This window comes from Echiichthys vipera, assembly GCF_963691815.1.
Source record: "Echiichthys vipera genome assembly, chromosome: 13".
Classification (NCBI taxonomy): Eukaryota; Metazoa; Chordata; class Actinopteri; order Perciformes; family Trachinidae; genus Echiichthys; species Echiichthys vipera.
Window position 1 is genome coordinate 1,913,401 of NC_139838.1, and position 13,752 is coordinate 1,927,152.

At 42.8% G+C, this 13,752-nt stretch overlaps 1 protein-coding gene across 1 annotated transcript in view; it reads left to right on the top strand.

The window, feature by feature from the left end:
- Positions 1–2,531: 2,531 nt before the first annotated feature.
- Positions 2,532–13,752, top strand: part of epb41a (erythrocyte membrane protein band 4.1a) — a gene marked incomplete at its 5' end in the record, with an annotated part of 75,236 nt that continues 64,015 nt past the window's right edge. The window contains 2 exons of the mRNA XM_083925815.1: positions 2,532–2,843; positions 9,147–9,452. Of these exons, the coding sequence (XP_083781941.1) occupies positions 2,532–2,843; positions 9,147–9,452 (618 nt within the window). The remainder of the gene's footprint in view (positions 2,844–9,146; positions 9,453–13,752) is intronic.

Below are 13,752 nucleotides of genomic sequence, written 5' to 3' on the forward strand. Positions count from 1 at the left end.
AACACAGAATCTCTTCACAAGAAAAGTAAAAAAGTAGAAAGAAAGAGGTTAAAATAGGGTAAAACAGCTAAAAACCGGAGAGCCACTGGAGAGGCAGCAGTCTCCTACAGCGCCAGATGCTTGGCTAGAATCCTGCATAAAACCTAGTGCCTTCTTGGTGCTGTGTTTCCAGTAAATGTTTGAATAATAATATACCCTCAATTGTACAGCGGTAAAAGTTCTGTAGAATGTTAAGAGACTTATCATATTTCTTGAGACACCTCTGAAATGAAAGAGGGAGTCTGAAATGCGGATGCCTGGGAACTTCAAGGTGTTGACAATTTCAACTGGAGAGTTGTTTATATAGACAGATGTATGTGTGGGTTTGTTCCCTCTGAAATCTATGATGACCTTCTTTGTTTTAGAACCGTCTGCAAACTTCACAATACTGTTAGTGGGATGTTTTTACAATAGAGTCATAAGTGTACACAAGTGTAACGCTATAGAGGCTGAGTATGTAGTACCAACTCTAAGTGTCTGGGGGCAGCATGTTAGGAAACCCTGTATCCACCTACAGATGGAATTACAGAGGCCCAGGTCTGGGCTTAGGTAGCTTAGCTGAGGTATTAGAATGAAAGGTCTGATGGTATTGAAGGCACTGCTATAATCAACAAATAGCATCCTGACTTATGTATCCCTGCCCTCTAGATGTCGGAGCACAGTATGCGGAGCCAAGGATACAGCCCTATTTGATCTGTTTGCAAATTTTAGCAGATCAGTGGACACACGTATGATGTTGTTGATATATGCCTTCACAAGCCGTTCAAAACACTACATTATTACAGAAGTCAATGCTACAGGACCCAAATAGTTCATACAGATGACAGACGTTTTCTTAGGCACAGGAATTATGATAGTTTTTTTTTAAAAACAATTCTGAACCACACAAAGAGAGAGTGACCGGTTAAAAATGTTAGTGAAAACAGAAGCAAGTTGGCTACAACATGTCCTTAAGACACATGGAGTGATGTTATCAGGCCCAGCAGCCTTTCCTATTTGCACAGATTTAAAAGTTTACATGCGTCAGTGACTGAGACCTGATGTGCTTACCTGCCGAACACATCCCCATTTGGAGATGATGTGTCTGTGTGTGATCCCATTAGGAGGTATGTCGACGTGCACATCGCCAGTTGGAGATGGTCTCAGAGACAGAGTCTCAGCAGCACATTCAAAACAAGCATAAAAAAAGTCGTCTGGGAAGAAAGCAGAGGTTGTTGTGACGCCAATAGGTCTAGCCTTGTAGCTAGTGACCGCTTGTAGGCCTTACAAATGTGCCTGGAGTCTCATTCAGAACAGTATCGCTCTATCTTGTCCCTGTGTTGTTTTGTAGCAGATTTGATTGCATTCCTAAGCTCGTATCACTCTTGTAACGCACATCGTCTCCAGATTTAAAAACCACTGTTCTCTCATGCAATTTCGTGTGTACCTCCCTGTTTACCCATGGTTTTTCATTAGGGTAAATGCGAAATGAGAGCGTGGGAATACAGCTGTCCACACAGAATTTAATATAGTCAGTAACTGCCTCGGTGTACTCGTATAAGGTAGCAGAATCACTAAAAACTGACCAGTCTTCCAAGATTAGCTCACCTTCAGCAGTCCATTGCTGTACTGTCCTCACAATCTCCTGCTTCTACATAGGGAGCAGCAGTACGGAAGAATGATCTCCGAAATGAGGCCGGGGCACAGATTTATAAACTCCCTTGATAATTCAATAGAAGTAGTCGAGAGTTTTGTTGCCTCTAGTGAGTTTTGTTGTCTTTAGTGACACAGCTGATGTGTTGGTAGTATTTTGGCAGCACTGACTTTAGATTGCAGTGGTTGAAGTCAACGGCAGCAATAGAGAGGGCTTGTGGGTGCAGCCTCTCGCACCTGTTGACAGCGCTGCAGAGCTCCTCCATTGCTTCCTTGGCGTTGGCTTGGGATGTATACCACAGTGAGTAGGCCTGATGGGAAATCTTGTGGTGAGTAAAATGGCTGGCATTTGATGGTACGATGTTCGATGATCACTTCCGTGTCAGTACACTGCAAGTTGTTCACCAGAAAGCAAACTCCACCTCCTTTCGACTTGCCAGTCATGTCCTTGGCCCAGTCTTAACGAAATACAGAGAAGCCGTCCAAGGGTATGGCACTGTCACTGATAGTCTGATAGACACTGATAGTCCAATGTTAACCATGTCTCTGTAAAACAGAACACAAAGCAACTTCCCAGGTCTTGCTCAACACTGACCCGGCAACAGAGCTCATCCGTCTTGTCGCTGATAGATTGCATGTTTGCCAGCAGCATCCTGGGTATTGGAGGCAGTCCCCCAGGTCTTTCTCTTTTCCGTCTTTGGTAACCATTGTACCAGGTCTCTGATATCTTGATGATATCCAAAGGTATCATATATGTTGTAGACAATTTTGGAGCATTTCTTGGCTTCTCTGATCTGGATTAGCACATGTACAGGGCTGTTTGTATTTGATTTTGTCCCTCTATCTCTACAGCTGTTGCAATGACAACAGACGAGGCGGAGAGTCACCAGAAGAAGCCGAGGCAGCAGGAGGAAGCCGGCCAGGACGCCAGGCCGCCCTCACCGGAGGAGGAGCAGCTCCGGCCTCGCAACCGCAACTCTGCCGGCCGCGGCCTCTCCCGCCTCTTCTCCTCCTTCCTGAAGAGACGCTCACAGTGCGAGAGTGAGGCGGGAGAGAAGGACGACAAGGAAGAGGAAGAAGCTAAAGCACCCATCGCTGACCCTGAACCTGAACTGAGGACAGAGGGAGAGGTCGCCCTGGACCAGCACTCAGTGAGCAGTGCTGAGGTTCAGGTCAGCATGCATACTGTGTATCTGTGTCTGCCAGTGTATCCATAATGTAGTATAATACATATATAGTAGTAATGTAGTACTACAAAACTTTGCCATATCAATATTTTTTCCCACTCCAGCCTAGCCACGGTGTAAATTTTATCATGAAGCTTTTGAGATGGATGTCAATCTGACTGCACTGTAACTAGGTCCGTAAAATGAAGAAGTTGTCTCTACTGGGTCTGTGGGAACAGCAAATGAAATTGCAATAAAATGAAGCATCATACTCCCTGTCACATATTAAGAGACTGGAACAGCTCTGGTGATTTAAAAGTGAACATTGATCTGCCCCCTGATCTGTGTGAGTGACACACAGTCCCAGCACCAGACTTTGACCAAACTTCAACTTCAGCAATTATATTTTTTAAGACTTAAACACACACACACACACACACACACACACACACACACACACACACACACACACACACACACACACACACACACACACACACACACACACACACACACACACACACACACTGTCCCCCACTCTTTACCCTCTGCCATGTGTCACAAAAAATGAATCACGCTTCCATTGTTAATTGTGTTTTAGAGACTGATTGCAATCATTAAACATATAAGTGGAGATCAAAATTAGAGAACAATGTATTAATTATTGATTTATTCTGAAATATTGTTATTTTTTACTGTCCAGAATTCGATAGAATATCATCTGTGTCTATACCACTGCTGTACTAACGTGTTTTTTAAATAACCAAGGCACACAACAAAAGCCTTTATTTTGTGAAAAAACAGTGATCAAAATTAGAAAACACTCTCAGATCCCTCCCAGTTATTGGTGTTAATCTGCACCTGGTGACAATTGACTTCATTGTTGGACACACCCTATTTATCTGCAGGTCTCCTGGTTACTTTGCAAGATACCAATGCTGCTCTAAGGTGACTGAAACCCTGAGACAGCAGGTTGTCCAGATGAAGGCCAAAGGGATGACCCTCTCAGCCATCAGAGAGAGGTTGGGCGTTCACAATCTGTGATTTCAAGAAGACTGAAACTGGACACAGATTAATTTAAGTCCCTCAAAAAGGCCGGTCATCCACGTAAAACAAGTGCACGAGTGGAAAGGATTATGAGAAGACTCTCAATGGGGAATCCGTTTAACACTGCAGCTGGTGTTTCTCATTAGTTCAGTTCTGAACAGGACAAGGATCTGTCTCTGCACACTCGTCGGCCTGTCGTTTAAAACAATTTAGACTGAGCCCACTCTGCAGTGACCAAACCTCTCATCAGCAGAAATAATAAAAAGGCTAAGCCTGTGAATGTTCTCATTCGTCCAGGTCATCGTTATCCTCAAAGCAATTTCAGTCAAAAAACAACTGGACTGGTTGTTTGTCTAGGAAGACGTTTCACCTCTCATCCAAGAGGCTTCATCAGTTCATGTAAGCATATGACCAGGCTGGGACTGGTCCAACTAACTGGTGTGGAGATCCAGGTATTTAACCTCTCACAAGGCCGATGATGTCACTGAAACCCTTTGTGCTCCAAAAGCCCAAGCCCGTCGTTAGGGTGACAGTCGTTGGTGGGCAGTTAGTTTCGACTTCGTTAGTGCTCTATTGAGTCTGAACGACAGTCGTTGGGGTCACACGGGCCATGTGTGAACAGTTGTCCTTTGAGGTTAGATTGTTGAATCTCCTGGGAAGGGATGAAAGGGCAGCATTGTAAATTGGAGATAAGTGGTGTCTCAGACCTCCTCCTCTGTTTAGCGATGGTTCTTCCACTTTTACATAGATAGCTTCTTTTACTCCTCTTTCAAACCATCTGTCCTCTCTGTCCAAGATTTGGACATTGCTGTCATCAAAGGAGTGGGCTTTCTCCTTGAGGTGTAAGTGGACAGCGGAGTCCAGGCCTGAGGAGTTAGCTCTCCTGTGTTGGGCCATGCGTTTATGCAGTGGTTGTTTTGTTTCTCCAATGTAAAGATCTTTGCATTCCTCGTTGCATTGGACAGCATAAACCAGGTTGCTTTTGTGGGTGTGTGGTGTTCTGTCCTTGGGATGTACTAGTCTCTGTCTGAGTGTGTTACCGGGTTTGAAATACACAGGGATGCAGTGTTTGTTGAAGATCCTCCTGAGTTTCTCAGATACCCCAGCCACATATGGGATGACTATGTTGTTTCTCCTGTTATCTTTTTCTTTCTCAACCAATTTGGTTTTCTTTCTGGAGGCAGCTGCCGTTTTAACAAAGGTCCAGCTGGGGTAGCCACAAGTTGTGAGGGCGCCTCTCAGGTGTTTGCGTTCTTCCCCTTGAGCCTTTGAGCTAGTGGGTACGTTATCAGCTCTATGCTGCAGTGTTCTGATAACGCCAAGCTTGTGTTCCAAAGGGTGGTGAGAGTCGAAAAGTAGATATTGATCCGTGTGAGTGGGTTTTCTGTATACCCCTATGTGGAGGCTCCTGTCATTCTCCATATGGACGTCACAGTCCAAGAAGGGCAAGCTGTTGTCCTTAACTTCCTTTCTGGTGAACTTGATGTTTCTGTCCACTGAGTTGATATGTTCAGTAAAAGTTTGCACCTCTTCGGATTTGATCTTAACCCATGTGTCGTCCACATATCTGAACCAATGGCTTGGGGTCACTCCTTTGAAGGAGTTCAACGCCTTGTCCTCTACCTCCTCCATGTACAGATTTGCAACAATAGGGGATACTGGTGAACCCATGGCACAGCCGTGTTTCTGTCTGTAAAAAATGCCATTGAACTGGAAATATGTGGTATTCAGGCACAAATCCAGAAGTTGGCAAATGTGGTCTGGTTCGAGATTTGTTCGGTTTTGTAAGGAATTGTCCTGTGTGAGCCGCTCTCTTACAGTGGCCAAAGCCTCCATGGTTGGAATACAGGTGAACAAGGAAGTCACATCGTAGGACACCATGGTTTCATCTGGGTCCATTTTTAGGTCTCGGACTTTGTTCACAAAGTCTATGGAGTTTTGGATGTGGCGTGGGGTGTTTCCCACCAGTGGTGCCAGAATATTGGCAACATGCTTGGCAATGTTATAAGTGACCAAGTTTATGCTGCTGACAATGGGCCTGAGCGGGGTCCCTTCTTTATGGATTTTTGGGAGTCCATATAAGCAGGGGGTTGAGTCCTGGGGGTAAAGCCTGTAATACTGTGGTTTGCTAATGACTCCTTCTTTTTGTAGTTGCTGTAGACATTCTATCACCTTCTTTTTGTAACCGCTGGTAGGGTCTCTTTTCAGAGTTACATAAGTGTTAGAGTCACTGAGTAATGCAGAGATCTTTGCCGGATAATCGGTTGTATTGAGAACAACTGTGCATCTACCCTTGTCTGCAGGAAGGATATTGATGCTGTGGTCTTTGCTCAGTGCCGTTACTGCTTTTCTCTCCTCAATGGGGAGGTTGGATGGGGGGACCTTAGCCTGGGACAACGCTGCTGACACTTTCAACCTTAGCTGTTCAGCCTCAGTTCCATTAAGGTTGTTTTTCTTTATAGCCGATTCTGTAGCCGCAATCAACTCCACAACGGGTACCTCTTTTTGTGTCATGGCAAAGTTCAAGCCCTTGGCTAAGACCTCCTTCTCTGGGTGGGAAAGATCTCTGTCCGACAAATTCTTAACCCATCTGTTTTGTGTTTCTTCCTGTGCTGGAAAGTCTGTTTTTTGCCTCCAAGTGAGTATTTCTGTGTTTTTGCCAGTATCCCAGGATTGCAAATTGTGAAATTTCTTGGTTTGTCTCTCTTTGCTCTTGTTGTGCTGAGATAGTTGGGCTTTTTGGGTGAAATCCACAACTCTTTCCATGATAGAGACAGAGTCAGTTTGCGGAGTGAGAGGTCCGCTTTCTCTTTAAGCCCTTCAATGGTGAAATTGACCTGCCTTATTCGCTCACAGAGGAGTTGGTTTTGAGCCTTTTCTATGATTTTCTCCACTCTATGCCCTCTCATAGTGGAATTCAAACATAGGCTAGTTGGTGTAAGCCTTTGTTGTTTGCATCTCAGACTGAACCGTAGGTGGTTTCTGTAATCTGCAATTTTCGGAGCCAACCTTTCATGTTCCCGCACCGTTTTCAGGGTTGCCGACCCAAATTCTTGTGCAATAAGCCTGTGAATGTTCTCATTCGTCCAGGTCATCGTTATCCTCAAAGCAATTTCAGTCAAAAAACAACTGGACTGGTTGTTTGTCCAGGAGGACGTTTCACATCCAAGAGGCTTCATCAGTTCATGTACGCATCTGACCAGGCTGGGACTGGTCCAACTAACTGGTGTGGAGATCCAGGTATTTAACCTCTCACAAGGCCGATGATGTCACTGAAACCCTTTGTGCTCCAAAAGCCCACACCCGTCGTTAGGGTGACAGTCGTTGGTGGGCAGTTAGTTTCGACTTCGTTAGTGCTCTATTGAGTCTGAACGACAGTCGTTGGGGTCACACAGGCCATGTGTGAACAGTTGTCCTTTGAGGTTAGATCCGAAGAGGTGCAAACTTTTACTGAACATATCAACTCAGTGGACAGAAACATCAAGTTCACCAGAGAGGAAGTTAAGGACAACAGCTTGCCCTTCTTGGACTGTGACGTCCATATGGAGAATGACAGGAGCCTCCACATAGGGGTATACAGAAAACCCACTCACACGGATCAATATCTACTTTTCGACTCTCACCACCCTTTGGAACACAAGCTTGGCGTTATCAGAACACTGCAGCATAGACTTTGTTAAAACGGCAGCTGCCTCCAGAAAGAAAACCAAATTGGTTGAGAAAGAAAAAGATAACAGGAAAAAACAACATAGTCATCCCATATGTGGCTGGGGTATCTGAGAAACTCAGGAGGATCTTCAACAAACACTGCATCCCTGTGTATTTCAAACCCGGTAACACACTCAGACAGAGACTAGTACATCCCAAGGACAGAACACCACACACCCACAAAAGCAACCTGGTTTATGCTGTCCAATGCAACGAGGAATGCAAAGATCTTTACATTGGAGAAACAAAACAACCACTGCATAAACGCATGGCCCAACACAGGAGAGCTAACTCCTCAGGCCTGGACTCCGCTGTCCACTTACACCTCAAGGAGAAAGCCCACTCCTTTGATGACAGCAATGTCCAAATCTTGGACAGAGAGGACAGATGGTTTGAAAGAGGAGTAAAAGAAGCTATCTATGTAAAAGTGGAAAAACCATCGCTAAACAGAGGAGGAGGTCTGAGACACCACTTATCTCCAATTTACAATGCTGCCCTTTCATCCCTTCCCAGGAGATTCAACAATCTAACCTCAAAGGACAACTGTTCACACATGGCCCGTGTGACCCCAACGACTGTCGTTCAGACTCAATAGAGCACTAACAAAGTCGAAACTAACTGCCCACCAACGACTGTCACCCTAACGACGGGCGTGGGCTTTTGGAGCACAAAGGGTTTCAGTGACATCATCGGCCTTGTGAGAGGTTAAATACCTGGATCGCCACACCAGTTAGTTGGACCAGTCCCAGCCTGGTCAGATGCGTACATGAACTGATGAAGCCTCTTGGATGAGAGGTGAAACGTCTTCCTAGACAAACAACCAGTCCAGTTGTTTTTTGACTGAAATTGCTTTGAGAATAAAAAGGCTAGACTTGCCTTCGCTGATGAGCATGTTGTGAGGACAGAGGAGAACTGGTCCAGAATGACTTCAGTGATGAGAGGAAGTTCAGTTTATTTGTGTCTGATGGAAACATTATTTTATGAGACTGCAAGGAGAATGGACCAAGATCAAAGCAGAGCAGTGTGAGAAAATTGTTATGTCATGTGCTGAGAATGGCCTAAGAAAACATCATTTAAATCTTCTCTTCTGACACACATACTGACTCTTTTTGCTCACTGTTTTTTTCACAAAATAAAGGTTTTTGTTGAAGTGCCTTGGTTATTTAAAATGCATGCCAGTACAGCAGTTGTTTAGCCACAGTGAATATTCTATCAAATTATGAACAATAAAAATAACAGTATTTCAGAATAAATTAAGTATTTATAATTTGTTCTCTAATTTTAGATGTTGTCTTAATTTTTAAAACCCTAAATATGGTCCATTTGACCCCAGGGGTACCAGAGGCTCCTAGAGTCGAAGACCACACAAAGGTTAATATAATATGATATTTATCATTGAGGAACACATGCTGTATGCACATATGGCAGTTTAACTTGATTGAAACACATTGATATATTTTGTGGTAAAACTGCCTATAGTCAAGATTAAATTTGTCACAAAGACACATTATTAAGAGAGTGTAGACTGCGCTATAATTAAAGTGTCTTTGTCAGGGTATCCAGGTAGAGAAGAAAGCAGCTGAGGAGGAGGTGGGTGAAAAGGACATAGAGAACGACAAGGAGAAAGGTGAGGAGGCTACCCTGGAGAAGGAGAAGGAGAAGGAGGACCAGGAGGAGAAGGAGACAGAGAATCGGAAGGAGAAGGAGAAGGAGTCTGGCCCTGAAGGAGGCAGTAAGAGAGAGGAGGAGGAGAAGACAACAGAGGAGGAGGCCAAAGCTCCCAGAGCTCCACGTCGACCCAAGACCATGCAGATCAAAGTCACCCTGCTGGATGACACTCTCTATGAGTGTGAGCTGGATGTAAGAGCATTCTTAATTTGTATTCGTTCATACATAAGTACACACAAAAAGGAAAAGAATTTCAATTTCATATACAGCCACAGGCTTCCATTGAAAGTATCAGGGCTAGGGATGCACTGATCCAACTTTTTTTAGTCTTGATAACGAAACCCGATAACAGGGCTTTTCATATCGATCAATACCCGATACCAATCTGATACCATTGTTGAATTAATAAACTGTACACCTCACCATGTGGAAGAGACTAAAGGCATCAGGCTTCACTTTAACATTACTACCCTAACTTTTTAAAACTAAATGCTACACATTAACACATTGATACAAATGTACTGGATTGTTATTCATTTATTCATTTGTTATTAAAATAACAATTGTGCACTGGCTTTAACTTGATATTAAAATCAAATGTAACAGCTGATTCTGAGAATAAAGTAACTTAAAGGCTCAGTAGGCAGTATACCTAGAAAAGGGTGTTGTTGAGTCTACAGGGGTCTCATCTCCCACCAGACAAGCACAGGTATTTGATGCATGCGCTTCATAAATGCACGCGACAGTCCCAGCCTGAAGAGTTCATGAACTATCGCTCAGTGAATGCGTTCATGCACAACACTGGCAAATGGCAACTGTATTGCCATTCCTAGAGCCCAAGGTTTTGTCTTTGACTTTCTCATTTTGTTAGATCAACAGTTAAAAAGCAGTTTCTGATTATAATCAATAAAGAAAAACGGTAACACCTCAAACTGGAGAAGCTGGAACCCAAAACTCTTACCCCTTTGCTTTTTGATAAATCACATAAAATAGCTCAATTGAGATACATGTCTTTTTCACGTTTTTTTTCTTCGGTTTAGTGGGGTAAAGGATTTTAAATCCAAGTCCAGATAGACTTTAAAGAGGTGTGAAAGCCTCACATTTGCCATTCTTTTAGTTTTCAGTTTAAAAAAAGATGGTTCACCTAAATTACAAATAAACACGTAAATGACACAAAACTATCAATCTAGCAATACAAATGAATCGGTGTGAAAAAAAATGAGAAAAAAAACCCACTTTTTTTTCAGAGACAATTTCAATGTTACTCTAGATAATCAAAATCACCAGCTGGAGACAGACTAAAAGGGACAAATTATAATTTGTATTGAGAAGGATATCTCATTATCTAGACAGATAAACCTCAACTCTCTACATGGGTAGATAGAGCTAAGTAAGAGAATGTGACTTTGTAACTTGGTTAACTTTACCTGTGGTTCTGTAAAAGCCAGAAGGGACTGCACAAAAAGAGGTGCACAAGGCATCTTCAAGCATAAAAGAGGTTCACCTATTGGATGCATAAGAGATGAACCAATCCAGAGCCATATTAGTGGTGCCAACATCATTTTTCAGACAACTGATAAGACAATGTGGCCTGCTGTTTCAAGGCTAGGCAGAGGTCAAGGAGAATTCATATAGGGTACAGACCTGTATCAGCAGCAAGCACTGAGTCATTGATAACGTTAACCAGCACAGTCTCAGTGCTGTTTAGAGGGTTTAAACTAGACTGGACAAAATGGTATCTTAGAGATGGGTCTAGAGAATTCAGAGAGGACTTCTTTAATATAGATAAACAGTGATTAAAATTGTAGTTGGAAAAAGCTTACATGACGAGCAAGCTAACATGCTTGCTCTTGTTCACTCACAATAAATGCCAACTACTAGGAGAACTGAACTGAATGCTAATAGCATCGTACTTCTGTGGTCACTTCCCAGAGTTCCTGCAACATAAGGCAGTTTATCAAACCAATAGTGAAGAAGCTGAGCCATACCACACAGAATCCCCACCTCTTGTCACACACACCTATCGACACCCACATAACATGAGTGGGTTTTTCTTTGTGAAAAGCCAGACGTGTGTTGACCAGCCCAAGCCATCCTGGATTTTGATGGAAAATTATACCTTAGCCCACCTGGTAGAGCATGTACTCTAGGATGTTTTCTTACTGCTGCTTCAGGGGATTCGAGTCCAGCTCTTTGCTGCATGTTGTCCTCTCTTCCCCCTTTTCACCGTCACTCTTCATTTGTACTATTTAATTCAATTTCAATTCAATTTTATTTATAGTGTCGAATCATAACAAAAGTTCTCTCAGGACACTTTACAGAGTAGGTAAAGACCACACTCAATGACTTATTTATGATTTACATAGACCCAACAATTCCTCTGTAGAGTACAGTGGCAACGAAAACCTTCCCTATAACAGGCAGGAACGTCAGACAGACCCAGCTCTGTGGAGGACGGCCATCTGTCTTGACCGGTTGGGGAGGAAGAAAAGGAGAGAGAAAGAGAGAAAAGACACACAGATGGACAGAGAGAGACAGACAGACACACTTCCAGAGATGCAAGCAAAGCCTAACAGTAACTATAATATTTATAGTAATGTGAATATAACGTATATGTTAAGGCAGTTAATACAACAGAATAGTAGAAACAAGCACAGCTAAGGTGACAGAATATGAAAATGATAATAATTATGGTGGCAAACATGATCAATGATGAGTAGTGGCAATAGCAGCTACGGTACAGCTACAAATTTTATAGTTTATTAAACTAGTGATAGTATATATGAGTAACAGTGACAATAGCAGCAGGAAGCGCCATGTAGGACCACGGCAGTAAGCACCACCACGATCAGCAGAGACCTGCGAGACGACAAAGCACAAACAGCTCCGGGGAAGAAGCTGAATCAGTAACATGCATTGATGGGACATGAATGATACAGACAGAGAGGAGAGAAGCTCAGAGTATCAGGAAAAGTATTATCCCCGGCAGACTAGGCCTATAGCAGCATAATTAAGCAGAATAAAGTCTCATCGTAAGCCCTAGCTGTAAGCTTTATCAAAAAGGAAAGTTTTAAGTTTACTTTTAAATAAGGGGACAGTGTCTGCCTCCCGAATAACATTTGGGAGTTTGTTCCACAGGAGAGGAGCTTGGTAGCTGAAGGCTCTGCCTCCCATTCTACTTTTGGAGACTCTAGGAACGACGAGTAGCCCTGCATTCTCAGAGCGCAGAGATCTAGTTGGGTGATACGGTACTATGAGCTCTTTAAGATACGACGGAGCCTGACCAATAAGAGCTTTGTACGTAAGGAGAAGGATTTTAAATTCTATTCTAGATTTTACAGGTAGCCAGTGCAGAGAAGCTAATACAGGAGAAATATGTTCTCTTCTATTTGTTTTAGTCAGTACACGAGCTGCAGCATTTTGGACCAACTGGAGACTCTTAACAGACTTATTGGAGCAGCCTGATAATAAGGAATTGCAATAGTCCAGCCTAGAAGTAACAAATGCATGAACAAGTTTCTCTGCATCTTTCTGAGACACAATGTTCCTAATTTTTGCAATATTACGCAGGTGAAAATATGCAGTCCTTGTTGTTAGTTTTATGTGAGAATCGAAGGACATATCCTGATCAAAAATAACTACCAGATTCCTTACTGTGGTGCTGGACGACAACACAACATCATCCAGAGTAACAATGTCTTTAGCTATTGAGTTTCGGAGGCCTTTGGGGCCAAGTACAATAACTTCAGTTTTGTCTGAGTTTAACATCAGTAAATTGCAGGTCATCCAGCTTTTTATTTCCTTAATGCACATTTGAAGTTTATCTAACTGATGGGTTTCTTCTGGTTTGATCGACAAATATAATTGTGTATCATCAGCATAACAATGAAAATTTATGGAGTGCTTCCTTATAATATTTCCTAAGGGAAGCATATATAAGGTGAAAAGAATCGGTCCAAGGACAGAACCCTGTGGGACTCCGTGACTAACTTTAGTGTGCATGGAGGATTTGTCATTAACATGTACAAACTGAGATCTATCTGATAAATATGACTTAAACCAGCTCAGTGCGGTTCCTTTAATGCCAATTAGATGCTCCAGTCTCTGTAGCAGGATGTGATGGTCAATAGTGTCGAAGGCAGCACTAAGATCTAGTAAGACAAGTACAGAGACAAGTCCTTTGTCTGAAGCTATTAGAAGGTCGTTAGTAATTTTCACCAGTGCTGTCTCAGTGCTATGATTTGCTCTAAATCCTGACTGGAAATCCTCAAATAACTCATTATTATGTAAAAAGTCACACAACTGATTGGCAACTAATTTCTCGAGGATCTTAGAGAGAAAAGGAAGGTTAGATATAGGTCTATAGTTGGCTAGTACCTCAGGATCAAGACTGGGCTTTTTAAGAAGAGGTTTAATTACAGCTACTTTAAAAGACTGGTACATAACCTGCTGATAAAGACATGTTATTCATATCTAATACAGGAGTGCTAAT